The 19,509-nt window shown below is 36.5% G+C and overlaps 1 protein-coding gene across 2 annotated transcripts in view; it reads left to right on the top strand.

Annotated features, from left to right (window-relative positions):
* LOC147629799 (MADS-box transcription factor 23-like) overlaps nt 1-18,782 on the top strand; it is a 67,887-nt gene extending 49,105 nt beyond the window's left edge. Inside the window, exons 3-5 of one of the 2 annotated variants that reach the window (XM_086810850.1) lie at nt 18,179-18,240; nt 18,408-18,484; nt 18,577-18,782. In XM_086810850.1, the coding sequence (XP_086666976.1) occupies nt 18,179-18,240; nt 18,408-18,441 (96 nt within the window). In that variant the 3' untranslated portion in view covers nt 18,442-18,484; nt 18,577-18,782. Of the gene's footprint in view, nt 1-18,178; nt 18,241-18,393; nt 18,485-18,576 lie in introns of both variants that reach the window. The other variant, XM_086810849.1, reaches the window with a different exon arrangement.
* Nucleotides 18,783-19,509: the final 727 nt, after the last annotated feature.

Here is a 19,509-nt window from a genome sequence, read left to right as displayed (position 1 = left end):
GAAAGAAAAATCAACAACAATTAACTAGAGATTTCTCTAATAGCACTGTTAAAACCCTAAGATCTCTGTAGATAATTGTTACGCATAAACATGCATAAACTCATCCACCCGAGACCACCCCCGAGCCCAAGTGATGCACACATGAATAATTATGAAATACAACATACCTTTACCTTGATGTCCTATACCATCAAGAGGTATAACTCCAATCCAATAGCATGTAGCTATAGTGTGAAATGGTAGGTGAGTAATTATGACCCTCTACACAATCTAAGATTATAACATAACCTAGCCTCAAGCTAATATCAAGAGACCATAACCTAAGCATCAAGATAACATAGCCTTCAAGCCCCCAAGCCTCCTTTGAGTGTGCTCGATGCCCCTATTATATAGGAGGACCCTCAAGTGACTCTTGACTCTCCATTTCCCATGTGTGACCCTTGGATGCCTGACCCTAACCTTAACCCTTAAGATTAGTCCTATCCCATGCTCCACTAGAGCTTGTTCACATGCTCCCATGCTCACAAGCCTAATGTGGGTTAGCCTCCTAGTATATGCATACATAATGTGCATATAACAGTGTCCCTCACCAATAGATTAAGTTGGCAGACACACAAAAGGTGATTTCTAGGTTGAACTGGTATGGAATACCACCTTATGGGTGGAAGTGGAGCTAAGGCAGAATAAGGGGGTCAAGAGAACCAGAGTAGACAATTTTCAAAGATGATGCCATCTGTGCGGAACAAACAAAACCTCATCCTTTCACAGCTCGACATGGCGGTGGCTTCAATGATGAGATCCACAGTCAAATATCCAGATGCACGGCCTATTGTGCAGTTCAGAAGAGTCGATGGACAGAATAGGGCTAGGCCATGCATCAATAAGTAGTCGGAGAAGATCCTATGAGCCCAAGTGAGTTCGTAACGACCAATCCAATTTGTATCATGGGGCAAAACCACTTAGTTTGAACCAAAGGAAGGAGGATGGAACACGCCATAAGGTGTCTAGATGGCATGGTTCGGAGTTGAAATCATAGTCTGGGTTTGATTTTGAAATTTTTTTAGAACACTAGCAAAAACTGGGCTTCATTTGTTGCTCCTGATGCAGCATCCACCATGATCACCAAGTGTTGGTGTCTAATCAACTCGTTTGAACATCACCAAGACTTCTTTTCTTTTTGTAACAAACTTACTATGGGATAATACTTCTTGTTTTGTAACAACCATGTAATGGCCTCTTGTTTTGTAACAACCATGTAATGGCCTCTTGCAAATAGGTAGTACCCGACTGGATGCAAGAAGCAGAAGGGGCCAACTGTCCACATGATGTTATGTGAGATAGGAGATTAGTAGATATGGGATTGATGTAATGTTGAGAGTCTGAGCTAATATGCAAGAATGCCTTGTGGGTCTGTCTCTTTCTTGACTCTATTGTACTGCATAGTTCTATCTACTTAGTGCCAATTTCATGCATGTATGTGTGTTAATTCCTATTTGGAAACATGAAGGATTTACAAACTAACTTGTGCATAGTCATGATTAACTCCCCTAAGCATGAGAAAACTAGTAGTTTGCCTGTCGCACTGGGCATAGTTGAGCTAGTCGTTTCTCTCTAGGAGGAGCCATGACTAGGTGGTCCAAAACCATTGAAAAGCGGGTCTTGACCGCTTGACCAGGCAGTGACATAATGGCTAGGGCATCAAACTTGCTCTAATGCCATGTTAGCTAAAGGAAATTTGAGAGCTAAATCATGATAAAGAAAAATATAATTATGGTGGATCAAGAAGACAAATAAGCTTGATTAGAGACATAATTAGAACCCATACAATGATGAGAGAAGTGATTAAGAAACTTAATAAAACTCAAGTATCATTAGAGGAGTAAATTAAGTATATTTCTTCATTAGAGATTGCTTTGATATGGGCTCAATACAAGCATCAAAAACTAGAGTAGGAAATTGTCTCCATTTCATATATGCAATGTGATGTGTTTAGTCGTACCTATGCACATTAGGCGATAACACCATGGTGTGTTAAAATTCCTTACGGTTGATATGTGAATACGTGTTGTAGTGTACCTATGAAGGGATGTAGAGAAGGAATCTAGGGCCAATGATGTAGCATCTGGTCCATAGGTTCATGGATTCACGGGAGAGGAACCCCTTTTGAATGGATGTCCCTTGCACATGTTCCTTGACAACGGGTTGTTCCTATTGGCCCCTTGTTACTAGGATGAAAGGTCTTTAGACCTTAATACAACTATTTAGACCTAAATACAACCACTAACTCATATTTTGATGCCAAAGGTTCTAGAAACTCTGCAACCCCTACCACCTTAATTTGCCAAATATGGGTTTGAATGCATTGTGTATCAAGGTGCCATCTAAGCTCCAAACTAGGGTTTTCTTCCATTTGTCAACTTTTGTCAAAGGTGACAAAATGGGATTAATATTTTGGGATTTCACTACATTAAATTTTAGCATTGATCATTTTTTGTCACTATTAAGGCTTTGAGGCCTAACATTATTTGATGTTGTAGTGATTTTAGCTTATTTATTATTGTTAAACCAAGGAATAAAGGTTTTCCATCCCTTAGGCATGCTTTTCTCTCTCTTGATATATTCATGTTTATTGCATCCATTAATATTTACCTTCACATAAAAAGGTAGAGGAGAATTTTTCTTGGAGTGTAGAGATGTGTCATCTTTGTTCATGGTGGTAAGGAGGAATAGAGGTGGCCCTTGTGGTGTTAAAGACAAAAGGCAATTTCTTTGCATGGATTAACTAGGCCCCTTTTATTAATCTTGAGTATTTATTTATTTTTAAATGTGCTAGGTACAATTTTCCCTTTTTAATGCTTTTGAAGGTCACACTTGACCCATCATGTACACCACCTCTATCTACTTCATGTGAAAATGGCCCATCCTACTGTAATACTAGTAGCAATAATCTCCCATGCATTGTCCAACCACCATTGTGCTAGGGGGATGTATCCAAACTCCATCATCATGTCCTTAAGACAACATTGCCTAGCACCTCCTTCATTGATCATAATATCCAAATCTGTGATGCTCCCTCATACTTGAGTTGTGGGCTCAACTCTTTCTGCTTAATAATAGCACCAAAAGAGATGTAAGCTATGGACCTAACTATGTCAGCTAAATGATAGCACCAAAAGAGATGTAAGCATCCTTCCTCATCATTGCAAGTTGTGTAGCCGACTCTGTTAGCCAAATGATAGCACTAAAAGAGATGTAAGAATCATTTGTCATCATTCCAAGTTGTGGACCCGCCTTGTATTAGCAAGGCAAGGATGATATCTTGAGGCTATGCATTCATGAGGACCATTATATTGAAATTCCAGAAGACGCCCATGCATGCATTTATGGAGGCCACTTTGTTGCAAAAATCACTTCATGCAAAATTTTACAGGCTAGGATGTAGTGTCCTACCCTTTTTAGTGAAATAAATCAATTCAACAAGAGATGTGATGTGTGGTGTCAAATATTTTTGGTGACTCAAAGCAAGGATCACATGCCTCTAACCTTTATCATGTCCTTAGAGGCATTTGCTAAGTGGGGCATTAACATTCTAAGACCCATAAGTCTAGTGGATCGCTATACACAAGATCACTACATGATTGTAGCCACTTGTTATTGCATTGAATGGGAAAAAGCAAGAGCAATACTGTGGGCTAATGCTAGGTCGATTGCCAAGCTTTTGTATAAAAATGTTAAAATATAATTTAGGTGTCCCTTAGAAATTATAAGTGATAGAGGAACCTATTTCTTTAATGCGGCAGTGATGTTCTTGTTGGAAGAATTCATGGTGATCTCTATAGGAAATCATCACCTTATTATCCACAAGAAAATGGGCAAGCTAAAAGATCCAATAAATTCCTTTGTTTGATCTTGGCCAAGACTGTAGAGGCATGACATTTGGATTGGGAACTTAAACTTATTGCAACTCTTTGGGATTATTGAACACTTACGAAATAGCTGGTCTTGATGCTATGACTCTAATTGAATTGTCAGTACCCACCTCATGGGCAACAAAAGATGCAAATATTGCATCCTACGAAGCATCAACTTGATGTTGAACATCAAAATAAACCTTCAACTAGATGTTGAACATCAACCTAAAGCTTTAACTTTATGTTAAACACCATGTTGAAACCTCTAATTGATGTTCAATATCAAGCTTTACCTTCAACATGAAGAAGCTTATCATGATGTTTAACATCAAGTTGAAGCTTGTATGGGATCGGATGATCAATGGAGCAATGTGTGCATGTCAAGAATGCCCCTTGGCCTCATAGTGATTTGTCTTCCTTGTTACTTTGTTTTAATGATGTAAAACTTCCATAGCACCTCCACCTTGTTTCACTCTCTAATGTGAAGAGGAATATTAGTGAAAGGGGATTTATGTTGTTCTTTAGGTTTTGGTGTGTGCATGTACAATTTTAGGGTGGGGTGTGTGTATGTATGGATTATGACTCCCTTTTTGGGAAATGGGTGCAGTCTTAATCTTTTTTTTTAACACAATGGAGAAAAGTGTGATCTACATATACGTGTGTTTGTATTTTTTTAATTTTGTGTGTGATTTTCCTCTAAGCCAATGGGTTAAACCTGAAGGTTTAAGGTTTTATCATATAACAATTAATATGTTTTTAATATCAATTTTGAAGGTCTTCTTGCCTAGGGTATGCAAGGCAGTTTCTCCTTCTACACACAATACCCTAATGAAATTAAGGTCTTCCCTAAGTCTTGAAAGGAATTTTCTCCTTCTACGTTCAATAGCTCAATGCATTTATCTCTTTGTTCTGTGTTGGTAAACAACTATGCGGCTCTCGTCGTCTATGTGTTGTAGGCATGGGAGACTATGGTCTGTCTCTTTGTTCTTTATGCTCGTAAACAACTATGGTCTTTGTATGAGGCATAAAAACTCAGAGCAAGGCTTATGTGTTGTGGATGTTAGGTAAAGGGAATTTGAGGGCTAAATCATGAGAAAGAGCAACATAAACATGGTGGATCAAGGGGACAAATAATCTTGATTAGAGACATGATTAACAAATGAAATTTGAGTATCATTAGAGGAGTAAATCAAGTGTATTTCCTGATTAGAGACATGATTAACAAATGAAATTTGAGTATCATTAGAGGAGTAAATCAAGTGTATTTCTTCATTAGAGAGTGTCTCTTCATTATATAGGTTGAATACAAGCATAAAAAATACATCATTGATGAAGTCACACACCTCCTCAATCATCTTCTGCATTCTCTCCCTTGAATCTAGGCCAAAAAGATGAGCTACCATACTCAATCAATGTTCGTGGCTCCCAGTACAACTGGTGGATTTCTTGGGTGAATATATAAACCAGTAAAGATGTAAATTCTCAATGTTATATAGAATTTAGAATATATGAGCCTTAAATGCTTAATGCTTAATGTTACATAAAACTTTTACCTTATACCGCTATATGAGCCTTATATACATAAATGACTAGGAATATTTGATAAATATTACTAACAAAATTTCCTCAATAAATATCATATAACCTAGTCGTAAATTACCTAGGTACCACGCTATGGGTGTTCTTCTTTCTGTAGAATTCCTCATCATGATTATGGATTAAGTTTTGTTTCTCTTGCAACCTTTGTATTCTTCAACTAGTGCTATTTCCACACCATCTAGCTTAGGTTCTGGCAAGTTCTACAAAGGAGACACAAGATGTGAATAATCCTCACTAGGCATGCTTTGGAGAAGTACCACAATGTCCTCTTTGTATTCCATTCGTGCACCTATGGGCTACAAGTTGAGCCCTAAGACTCTTAATGTAGTTTATGTGCTCTAGGAGACTCTCAGATAACTAAATTTTAAGTTCATAGAAATGAATTTTTAGACCTATCTTTGAGTGCTTGCCTTCATACTTATCACGATATGAAAATACTATACCATACGATATGATACCATATGGAAATTTTTGGTACGATATGAAATTTTGGGATACTGTACAATACAAATTTGTTAACACTTACAAACTATGGAACTTCAAGCTTGAATGTGAGGGAAGGTTGGGGGGAGGGAACTTTAAAGGAGTTTGTCAAAAGCTTAAGCCTATAGCAAAAAACAAACGGTCAAAAAATAGTAAGAAAAGCAGATATAATAGAGCAAAAAATGAGCAAAAATGACAATTTTTTAAATGGTGGAAACTGCACCCAATGATCATATCGTATTGTACAATATCGTTTGATACTGTACCATACTGTATGGTATGAATTGGTTCATACCGTTACGTGAAAAAGCCATGCTTCCCTTTTTCTTCAAAGCTTCTATCAAGTGTGTCGTCACAAGCTTCATGTGCATTTTTATCCTTAGTGAAGTATGTTTGTGTCATTTAACCCTAGAGCTATTATGACAAAATCTTTTTCATTTTTAATGAGCCATAATATTTCAATATCCCCCTTGATTGTTGATTTCTTATTTTTCCTATTTACAATGCCCCAAATCCCCTTTTTCATTAGTACAAATTTTACCTTAGTCTACTAAGTGGGAAACCCTTTTCTATCAAATTTACTAGTGTGTCCCTTGGAATCTATAGTAGCAAGATCTCATCTCTTGGCGTAAAGCTCAAGGGCAATGTCTATTGCCTTATAAGAAAAAGGTGAAAAAGTGAATTTGTACAAAAGCAAGCCACTTTGCTTAAGAAGCTTCTATAGGGTACCATCTAGTGAGATACTACCTTTTCTATCATTCAGTGTGGCTATCCTTCTAGCGAGACCATCTCTTATCTTTTATCTAGAGATTATAGAGCATGCCTGCATCCATTGGAGTACTAGATACTATAGTACCATAGTGTCTTGTTGGAGTGTTCCACATGTTATCTCATTGACAACATCCTTGAGTACTTTACAGGTTATCATGATAGCAAGTTATCCCCAAGTAACCACTCCTCCACGCATGGACACATAGGTCATAGGTATCTCTTCACATGTGGCTAGTGTAGATAGCCCATGACTCGAGTTTTGCAGCAGGTACCATGTGAGGCTACTTTAGTTGTGGTCACTTCCTCCCATAGAATCGGCATGCATGCTCAGTTTATAGGCATTGATCTTGAGCTAGTGGAAGTTGAGGAGTTCTTATCCATAACCGTAGTATATATTTTTGTTGAGTCGCAAGGTGGCAAATCATAGTTAGCGAAATCTCTCAGTGTGGGCATCCTCCAATACACTTCCGATGATGGTATAGCTCATGCTCTGAGCACCATCCTCCTCTAGCTATGATGATGTAGGTTCTTTATTACCTTTCGATAGCTCATTTTCTCATTAGTGTAGCCATTGTGGGTGGCCATGTAGTTATTTCTTTCTTACTTATGTGGGTGGCATCCATGTAGTTGTGTTTTGATATGTTTAGTTGCTTCAGTATTTTTCTTGCCATGTGGGTGGCTATGCACTTGTTTTCTTAAATCCTTCCACTATTTTTCATGCAATTGTGGATGATAAACAATATATTTGGTTTAGTAGTGTTTTTTCCATTTATGAATGGATGCCACTTTGGGTGGCCATGCTAATTTTTATTTGTCTTTGGTTTGATGATGGCTTGGATTTTGTACTTTTTAGTAGTTTCTTTATAGTTTACTAGTTGAATCTTCTGTAACTACCCGTTTCTACATTCGGCTGTTTGAATTAAAATATGAAGAGAAACTTGCTTTTGGTCTTAGCCCATAGACATAGATCATGAATGTCTAGCCATTCTTGATGGAGATGATAAGGTCATTACAAAGGGTATTTTGAGGAACAACTTGTATGATATTTTTAGTGTTTGCAGTCTCTAGACTGACTTGAGTAATAGAAAACTTTGGTATATGGAAGATATGGGTATCTCAAAATGTAGACTCTTTTAGAGATTTAAAAAGGTAAGCTAATTGAGTAATTGTCATCGATTTCTAATCGTCTAGATGTATAAGCAGCGTCAAAAACCCTTTCCATCATAAGAAGCTAGTTTTAGGGCCAAGCACTACAACAAAATGAGGATTTTACAGTGAAAATAGCAGCGCTTTTATGACTAGAAGGGTATGGAGATGTCGGGCCTATGTCACCGCTAAACATGGTGTTATTTTCACTATAATGGGATCGTTGCGCAGTAGCAAACGTAGTGCATAATAAAAAAAAGCAGGGGTAGACTGGGGAGTCTGCAGAGGACTCCCCAGTCTACCCCAGCTCTTTTTTTTCTAATGTAGACACAGTAAAACTAACACAACTTCACATCATCATGGGCAAGTGTAATGTAAAACTTGAGAAATACAAAAAAAAATGCAATTCATGGTTTAGGTATGTCAAAATTTAATTACAATATTTAGTGGGATTACATAAGTGTATGATTCCAAAAAACTCATATACAAGATAAAGCGTAATGAAAATCTATGAAGCTAGGGGCTATCTAGATCTCATGCTGTGCGACTATTATTGTTCCTTGCAGCTACATAGATAGCTACTGGCATGCATAGGTAGCTACCGGCATGACTAGGAAGCCACTGGCATGCCTAGGTAGCTACCGACATGCCTACTACGAAGCTACCGGCATGCATACGTAACTATCGGCATGCATGCCTAGGTAGCTACCGGCATGCCTAGGTAGCTACCACCATGCATTGGAAGCTATCGGCATCAATTAGAAGCTACGGTGCACATTGGTAGCTCTATTGGCATGCATTGGAAGCTACCAACATGCATTGGTGGCTACCAGCATGCATTCAAAGCTACCCGTATGCATTGGTAGCTATTGAAAGCTACCGGCATGCATTGGTAGCTACCGGCATCATGCATAGGTTGCTACCGGCATGCATTTGAAGATACTGGCATGCACTGGTTGCTACCGGCATGCACTGGTAGCTATCGGCATGCATAGGAAGCTACTAGCATGCTTTGGAAGCTATCGGCATGCATAGGCAGCTACCAGCATGCATGGAACATGGAGCATGGAGCATGGAAAAATTAAAAAAAACTAATCTTAAAACCCTAAACTCACAAACCCTATAACTGTAAAAGTATAAGAGAATAAATATACAAGAAACAGATCTCTTACCTTGTGAGGCTTGTATGTGTTGAAAACCTACAAAATCAAACTAAAATAAGGAAAAAATGTATTCATAACAAACCTTAATCTTAAAAGCCCTAAAACTTACAAACCCTATAAACATGTAAAAGCATGAAAAAAGAAACATATAATAAAGATATCTCTTATGACGTTGCACAAGAGATATTAAACCAAGTAAAGAAAAACAATATTTAAAAAAAATCAAGATCTCTTACTATATGAAGCTTTCATGGAGAGCTCTTGATTAGGGAAAAAGAAGAAAATAAAAACTTAAAAGAGAGGAGGGAGAAAGGAAATACTCAAAAGAAAACTTTCATGGAAAGCTTGTTTGCATAGGAGATAAATGAAAACAGTAGACATACCTTGCTTGAGCTTGAGGAGAATAGGGTAAGAGAGGTAGACGTGATAGACAAGGCATAAATTTATAAAAACAAACTCAAAGTACAAGTTTATTGTATACAGAAGATAAAACTATGTGGTGGAAAAATAAGTGACAAAAAAGGAAGATATTTTTACAGTATAGCAGCGTTTTTTTGCTACTACGGATGCTGCTATGTAGCGTTATTTTGCTGCTAAGAGCGTTGTAGAGTAGCGATAGATCGATGTTAAGCATCATGAAAACCTCCAATATTTTCCTTCCGAAAACGTTGCAAAAATGCTGCAAAAAAATGTTGTTGTGCTCCCTATGTGTTGTGTTGAAGGCTCCTCTTTATTTCGTATATGCTGATATCTATGGTGGAAAAATGGAGAGTACAATTGCACTTACGAAATGGCTGGCATTGGTTGAAATAGAGATAGAAACAAATTTGAAACAATTTTAAAGTCTATCGATAAGAAGAATTCATGTTTAAATTATTGGGTTTCTATAAAAAAAGAGACATAAAGTCATATCTCAGTACTTCTCACACTTCACATCAAAATTCTATTACAAAGCACAAGAACCGTGCTACAATTAAGTTGTGTTGAGTTGGCAAGAAGTATGCTTATGGCATGAATCTACCTAAATCCTTTTGGCTAAGGCTGTTAACACACAGATATGTATATTTGTAATAGGAGTACAAAAAAGGTTGTAAAGGGATGACTCCATTATAGGCCTATCAAGCAACAAGGAAACCACCAAAGCAACACAACCTCCACATGTAGCAGGGGCTTCCTCACATTCAGATGGAGGCTAGCCCGCTCCATTTCCTATGTTTGTATAGATCTTGAAGATGAAGAAAAGAGAATTATGTGTCACAAAAAGGTAAGCCATTCCTCCTGAAGTGATACATGCAACTTTGGGACAGAGTAGAACCTCCAGTCATCATCACAAATGTAGCTCAAGAAGTTTGCATATCCAAAAGGTTAGAGGAGAAAAATAGGGCTTAGAAGAATGTTGTTAATTTTTCTCTTATGAAAGATGATAGCCATGCAAGTAGAATATGACTCCATCCTGAAAGACCACACTTGGGACATTGTAGATCATCCTCTACAATGCATAGTAAGGTAATTGTCTCTAGTGGTTTTACAAATAAAAATACATATTTGATTGTACTTTGGAAAAGTACAAGGCACAATTGGTCATGCAAAAGGTTTTCCACAAGTTGAAGTTTTTGACTTTCAGAAAACTTTAGTTTCTATAGGTAGGTTAACCACAATCTACACCATTATTGCATTGGTAGTGCAAGGGGGATGTCATGCTCTCCAAACGATTCATTTCCTCTCTCTCTCTCTGTGACTTCTTTGGGCTTTTCTAGCACTCCATCATCTCTCCTTCATCATGAGTCTACTCTACCATGGTGGAATCTACAAGCTCTATGCATGCATACTCTTTATGCATGTGTAAACCTCTCTCTCTTTATGTATGCATAGAGTATGCATGCTCTAAGCATGCATAAAGAGTATGCTTGTGCATGCATAGAGCATGCTCTATTGTCTCTCTCTCTCTCTCTCTCTCTCTCTCTATTCCTAAACCCCAGTACACCCAAGGGAATAAACAAGAAAAGCATAAAAAGCAAAAGAGCTAACCTCTACTTTGTTGAGAAGAGCTAACGGCTCAAAAAAGGTGAGAGATCTAAAGTTGTAAAGCCATTCACTAATTTGAGTCATAAAGCTATAAAACTCAAAAAATACCTCAAAACTATAAAAAAAAACTAACCCTTAATAGATAGGTGTTCTTACCTACTTGTAAGAAAAAGAGACATGAGAGAGAATAAGGGAGAAGAAGGGGAAGAGGAGCTAGTAAAACAAAGAAAACACCAACGCCCAATTTAGTCAAAAAATCTAAAGAAATTTCACAAAATATTAGAAAATATTTACAAATAAAATCATACCGAATCTTAAAATAGTAGATCTAGAATGGAGAGATAAGGGAGGGATGGACAAGAGGTGAGGGAAGGACTCGGGGGGTGCACTATGAAGAAATCCTATGTATCACATGCGTTCAAGGAGTATTTTAAAAATCTCTTACACTTAGATAATTCTATGAATAAAATGGTTCCTTTTTCATCATAAACTTATAATTTAAAAAACAATGGTTAAAAAATCAAACATATATTTTTATAACATTTTAAAATTAATATACTCCTCTTGATGAACTTATGTGCTACACTTACATATTTTTAGGTGAAGCCCCTGGGGGGAAGGATAGACAAGAGACAAAGGAAAATATTAAGGCAGGATTAAGAGGCTCTGTTGTGTTCAAAACCAAAAGTAAAGAGGAAATCGATTTTGTTCGGGTTTTTTTAATTTTTATCACCCATATATACATCAAAATAAGTGTTTGTATCTTCTTACCAAGTGTTGGTACGAGCATGTCGGTAAATGCATCGATATTAGTAATTACTATGATTTAATTGACATGTACATATCCATGACAATACCAACACTCATATTGATGTCTAATCTTTTTAATGTTTTGAATTTAATGGTTAAAAAAAAAGTTATCCTATAATTCATAGTCCTACTTAAAGAAAGCCATATTTTTGTTTCTCCATAACATTTCTCCTTATCTCTTGATCCCCATTACGTTTCTCCATAACATTTATCTTTATATCTATTGATTGTCGTTACATTTCTCTTAATCTCTATTCGTTTTGTCAATGGAGCATGTAAACAATTCAATGTCTTCAGGAGAAGAACCTGAACAAGGGAGCATAGCATGGTTGGAGTAGAGTATCCAATGTCCATGTACACATTGTAAACTTACTCTATCAGAAGATGACGTCAAATTACTATACAATACGTCAAATGATATGGGGAGTCTGACAAGTCCTTACTTGAATTAGCATAGAATTCTGATGAGGTTAGTTGATTGGGTCTTTTGTTACACCCTCTCCCTATCCATATCTCTCTCCAAGATCCCTCTTTAAATTATTTCAATAATCATGTAGAATGTAAATGATACGGAGTACATGCAAATTCAACTCGATGAGGCTATACAATCTTAAAAATTTAGGCGAGGTATAAAGCATGCAAATCTTGGAGAACAACAACAAGAACAACGAGAAGAATTTTTTTTTGATGACATGGAGCCACACATGCAAAAGGATATGCAACCACACGCACAGAAGAGCTAATCAAAATAATGTTTAATAGTAATACACAAGATGGATAAGACATGATGTTTAAGGAAACACATCTTTGAACTCTTGGTTTAACATTGTTGTTTGATGGAGTAAAAACGTCAAAGTTATAAGCTTCCTTGGCGTTTCTCAATCTATATTCACTCTAGGGTCGGTTAGATGCAAGTACCTTAGAATTATTCAAGTAATATTCCTCTATCTCTTTTTAATCTTGTCATCTTAAAAAACTAGCTAATATCATATCGTCAGTCATAATTTTACAAGGTTATTGAAATATACAATATTATCGAGGAAACTCTATGTCGGAGTCACGAGATGATGTAAAGAAGAATATAAGTTCCATTGTTATGGACTATAATTATATACATGCATGCTCGAATGATTGCGTCCTCTTTTGTGGGGATCTTAGGGAACTCTCCACATATCCAAAATGTGGAGCTTTACAAGATGAATCCATTCCTTGTAAAATTCCAAGGAATTTTCCAATCATCCCAAGAATCCAAAACATGTTTAAGTGCAAGTCCATAATAGAGCTAATGACTTGGCACGTTAAACACCAATCCACAAATGGCATCTTATGCATTCTTGTTAATTGTGTTGCGTACAGGCACATTGAGGAGACATGGCATGATTTTAAGGAAGGGCATCAATAAATACATCTTGGTTTAGCAATGGCTGGCATTAATCCACTTGGTTTGTGTTCCATAACATGGAGCACCTAGCCGATGGTATTGGTAAATTATAATATCCCTCCATGGTTAACCAATTAAAAAGGAACATCCCTTACTTAGTTTATTATTATTTGGATAGTACAAAGTTTAAAACATGGATGTGTACATGGTACATTTAGTAGAAGAACTACAAAGTTTAAAACATGGATGTGTACATGGTACACTTAGTAGAAGAACTACAAACCTTATGGATAGGCATTCCTATTCATGAAATGTATAAACAACCTCAAAATCGATCAACGAGTATAATTGGAATACTATTGTGGACTATGCATGACTATCTAAGCCTAGGCGAATGTTCAAGTTATTAGCAATTCAAAATTTCCACAATAATAAAGATAGATTTTCACACGATCATAAAGATAGATTTTCACATGTTCAAGTTATTAGCAATTCAAAATTTTCCACAATAATAAAGATAGATTTTCACATGATCATAATATAACTAAATGGTATTACGTAGGCCCTGATTATAAGTGGATACCATGTATGTCCTATTTGTGGACCTCGATTAGATGCGCCTCATTCTCTAACTCTAAAGAAGATGATATATTGATCAGGGGCATGTAAGATATCTTTTGTTGCATCATTCCCTACGGGATGGAAATCTAGGCCGACCATCTATCAAAGCAAGTGATCGGTTAGATTAGTTATAATTATGGAGAGCTAATCGTAATGAAGAACCTATAGATGGAATAAAGAGGATATCCCTTTTTCATCAGCTCCACAACAACTGGAATGATTTATTAATCAATTATCTCTTGGATCCCATGCATATATTTAAAAATGTCGCGAGCATCATTTGGGAACATTCACATAAAGAAAAAGATAGTAAGGATGCTTGAGATGACTTGAAGGAAGTTAAAAGGATGGAAGCTTTGTGGGCATGAGTAAATCAATTAGGCAAAGTAGTTGGACTACACCCATCACCTTAGATTTTATCCAAGAGAGGAAAAAGAGTAAAGAAGATTATTGCATACTTTTATACACCAAGGAGACAAGTGCATTATAATAAGGGCGTATTTACTTGAAACAATAAGCTTAGTGGCATGAAATTTGCTTGCCAATAGAATCAATGATGATCTCCTAGAAGCATGGAACTTTAAGATCAACATGGTACCTAAGTGGAGTGATGAAATCTCACAACACATTGCTTATGTTTTTTCTTTAGATAAGATACATTTCTTGATTGAGCTAGCTATACCATATCAACTATACAAGTTAGGTAAGGATGATGTTCTACATAGGTTGGTGTGAAAAGATGAATTTGTGAAAGTACTAGAGAAAGCACACTCCAAAATTTCTAGAGGACACTTCATTGGGGATGTGACATCACGAAAGGTTCTCTAAGTAGGCTTATGGTGGGTAACATTGTTTGATGATTTGGATGAATTTGTCAAAGGTTGTGATGAGTGTCGACAATTTGATGTACCATAGAAAAAGTAGAAGATGTTTTGACATAAAAAACTAATATATACTCACAACCATGAGTACTTGACATGAAAAACCAATAGATACTCACAACCACAAGTACTTGACTTTTTCATGATCGTGAAGACCTTAGATTTTGACGTGACTGTGAAAAATGTTTTTCACTAGAGAAAAGCTGACCACTGAGACAGACTGACATGTGTTTCCATCCCCTTTTAATGACTGAGTTGCCTATAATTGGCACTCATGGCTTGTATTTCAACCTAATTTTACTCTCTTTTTGGTGGCTATATTTTTTCAAATCCTCTTGCTCTCCATCTCTTCTCCACTGACAATGGGGCTGCTCTCCATCACATCTCCGTCGCATAGCCTGCATCAAACCTTCTGTCCATAGTAATGTAGGGATTCATCTCGATTCATCTCCTTATTGTTATATTATGTTTGCATTGTTTACAATGTCTTATGGTTTGTGTTTAGTGTTTCCCACCTTTTACGCACACAGCCAGGTTATGTTTTATACAAATCTCCTCTAGTTATAACCTTTGTGCTTTGTTCTAAACATTTTCTATGCTCCCTATTCCTTACATCTTGCCCAAAAAAACTTGGCACCATGTCTTGTATCATACACTAAATCCTTGGGGGGTTCACTATATGTAAACCCTCTAGATATCACGTGCGTTCAAGGTCTATTTTAAAAACTCCTTATCTGTGAATTTTTCATAAATAAATCATATCCTTTTTCTATTCAACGTGTGAATATTCATAAAATTGACATTCCTTAACTGTGATTTTCTTCTAAAATCCACGCATGAAAAACTAGTCTGTTTTTCACACCCTTTTTGCCTTTGTTCTTAATTGCATGATTTAATTAACATGATCATTTAAACTAACATGCACTACTTTTGTAAACGAAAAGAACCATTCTTTCTACGGTGATTATCTCTGATATTCATGACCCGTGAAAAACTAGCCTAGATTTCATGCAAAAAAAATTGTGCTCGATTGCCATGATATCCTCTCCCCCCCCAACAAAACCTCGACCAAAGGAACTCCAAGTTCCTCTCATGGTGGTACCCAGATGATCTTGTTGTGTCATGTATAAGATCACAAACATTAGAAAAGATATGGACTCAAAAAGGGTACTTTAACAAACATTAGAAAAGATATGGACGCAAAAATGGTCCTCTAACAAAAGCCATCGCTTTTCTAGTAAAAACGGGACCGTGGTGAACCTAATGTTTCTTATGTCAAGACCCCCACATGTGACATACTATTGAAAAGCCTTTGAAAAGTAGATTCTAAATCTTTGGATTTGATATGCTTAAGATGTCTTTGACACAAAAAGGTAGACCTCAATGATTATGACATCCACATATCATGGATATCACAATCATTGGAATCTATCTATGGAAGGCGTAACTTGAGCATAGCAATTCTAAAGTTATTGGAGGTGGTAGATATTTGCAGTTAATATGTTCAAGATGACCTCCCCACTAAAAGGTAGACTTGAATGAATGTGACATTCATGTAACATGGATGTCAGTACAATCGTTAGAATTTACCTTTTAGTCAGGAAGGTGTAACTTGATCATAGTAACTCCAAATTTGTCAAATGTGGTAGCTTGAAAATATACTTTTCAAGGGCTTTCCAATGGTATGTCACATGTGGGGGTTTTGACATCAGATACATAAGGTTCACCATAGCCCTCTCTTTTATAGAAAGGTGATGAAATCGCTCCTCTCTTAGAGGGACCTTTTTTAATCTAACACTTTCTTAATGCAAGCAAGAACGGTTGTAGGAAACTTATCTTACTTCCAAGATTAGGTCTTTAAGCCATATAAGCTTAATTGGTAGTTCTTTTTACCATGTCTTCCTCTCTATCACAAAGGAAGTTGCTAACACACCTATCACTACCCACTCTATCTCACACAAGAATAGATAGGAACATGAGCAAAGTAGTAATCTTATCTCTACTCTCAACTCTCTCTCTCTCACACACACAAACATACACAAAGATTCTAAAGAGCAAGTGGAAAACTAGAGAATATGTTTAGCGCGAAGAGGGAATAGTGAGATAGAATCGTCATGAAGGATCGTATTTTTTACCTCCATCTAGGCATAGATGGCAAAGGAGAATTCTTGTGTGACAATAGAATGAGGATGTGACACACCAGCTAGCACACCCACATAGGGAAGTTGGAGTTTGCAGCTCCTTTAATGTAAGTCCCAACAATGACAGATACTTCGGCATGGCTAAGGTAAACTCTTGACTTGAACATATTTTAGGATTTATTATAAGATAATGTGCTATATACAACTAGCCTTTATTCACACTTGGGCATGTAGAACCCCTAAATTAACTGATTGAGTTTGGGTATGGCCACATTTCTCATAAATGCTAACCATGGTGGTTTTTTGTCAGTTGGGACTTAATTATTTTGCCTTGTAACATGATGGTCATAGAGGGCTTGCATGGCATGGGTTTTCTACTCTCTTGTCCTCCGGTTAGCTACTTGATAGTATTTCATTAAGGTCTAATTAGAGCTTTACATTTGTATAATTGATTGAATTTTTCTAATTGCTAGTTTTTTTTTCTTTAGTTATTATTACTTTTATATAAGGAAATCAATTAGTAGAGCTGTGGGAGCCATGAAAAATTAATCCTATGGATTAGGATAGCTTTTATCAACACCCACATTCTTACATTAAAAGGTGTAGGAGAATGGGATTTGAAACACATGGCCTTGGAAACCACATGCTCTACCACACACTTACTTGGTGACCCGAGCTATTTAAAAAATAGTACGTAATTTTAGAAGAAGCAATTGTGTTAAGTGCCATAATAAGATGTGGTTTGTTTAAAATAGGTGCATGTGAACCTTACATTACTTTTTTCATATTCATACCTAGAATATTCCCTCCCTATTAATGGATTAAACCAGCTATTAGATTGTAGATAGTTTATAGTTTTACATAGTAAACAAATATAAAAATTAGTGTGTATTAACATATTAATATATTAATTGTATATATGTATATATATTCATTAGTCAATTTGTAGTATATAAAAATAGGTTAATACTATAATTAGTCAATAAACGAATTTGTGAGGATATAGATTTGCATGAAAGCTGTTTGTGGACATTCAAACTAGATGCAATATGAAGTACTTAATGGGTGTACATATTGTTTGTGGACATTCAAACTAGATACAATATGAAGTGCTTAATGGGTGTACCAATCTGTAGAAATTGATAGATGCAATATGTAGTAGTAAGCAGATGCGGTATGTAGTAGTAGTTAATGGATGTTTGGTTAAGGGGTACCAATACTAATGAGCGATGTTTCCATGTTGTAGGGTTCGAGAGATGAGGCTACTCATACGAACAACCAACTACCTTTCTTGGAAGAAGGCCATCGGTGAGCATATATATTATCCTAACATTTGACAAGGTTTTGCATAAGTATCTTCTTGCTATATTTATCATCAACCTACCACCAATATGTAGCATTAATCAGATCAAAACAAAGGTAAGGTTTTAACCCCGTTTCTGAAAACCTTGATTTTGATAGAAACCTATTGCCAGAGAATCTCACAATGGGAGATTTGCAAACGCTTGAAAGCAAGCTTGAATTGGGCATAAGTCGTGTGAGAGCGAGAAAGGTATTATATAGTTTTCCTTGTTTATCAATAGGTCAATTGGCATTCTTATGCAGCCGGCTGAACATAATCTTCACTTTTTCTTGTGTAAGCAGGCGCAACTACTAATGCAACAACAGGTCCATCATGGTTTGTGAAACAACGTGCAATGAGGCTACAAATCTTTATGATAGGTTTGTGGTCGTGTAGATGCACACATATGAACCCTAAAAAACATAAAGTATGCAGCCTGTGGTGCTAGCGCTAATAATGCGCACCCTTTCATGTTTTGAACTAATCGGGCCTATCGTGTACATAAAAGTACAGCAGCTGTAAAATGCGCATAATATAATATCCTATTATATATATCTTCATGAGGTCTTATTTCATTCCTAGTTTCACAAGGGAATTTTCACCCATCTACACAATACTACTCACCCCACACACACACACAAACAAGTACTACAAGGAGGTACTACCCTTCCACAAATTAGTCACTCGGTCGATTGGAGTGAGCACCCTAGATATCTTTTGGTAGAACTAGTGGGCATCGTAAGTTGATTGATATCCATGGCAATAGAAGTTTTTTTTTATTTATAAAATATTGTGGAGGTGATTCTTAATAGTCTTTGTTTATATTGAGTGAACTCCTTAACATGAGGATTGAGAAAAGCTTGGCTACGAAAAGTTGTACTTGTGTAGGTGCCTTGCATTCTTTTCTGGTTCTTTTTTTCTCTTTTTTGGATATACGAGAGAGATTTTAACCCAGTACCTCTTCTTGCAAAGCATGGGTGCTACTTAAATTGGAGATGAGAGAATCGTATAGTCTAATGTAGATAAAGAGAAAGAGCGCTAGCTTTGAGAGAATATTAAGGTATTAGAGATCACAACCTCAAACTCAAAAGTTGGGTTATATATAGTCTATAAGGTAGATGACTCTTTACGTTGGGCATGCATTAAGTTCTAATTGTGGGTGTACTATTACCTTATGTAGAAGGCTTTTTATCTAATTTGACTTGGGTAATTCAGCTACTACTAGTATATCTACT

The sequence above is a fragment of the Cibotium barometz genome, chromosome 17 (genome assembly GCF_041138505.1).
Source record: "Cibotium barometz isolate CiBa-2024 chromosome 17, ASM4113850v1, whole genome shotgun sequence".
Classification (NCBI taxonomy): domain Eukaryota; kingdom Viridiplantae; phylum Streptophyta; class Polypodiopsida; order Cyatheales; family Cibotiaceae; genus Cibotium; species Cibotium barometz.
The sequence above is the reverse complement of the archived record's forward strand: the minus strand, read 5'-3'. Positions and strand labels throughout refer to the sequence as shown.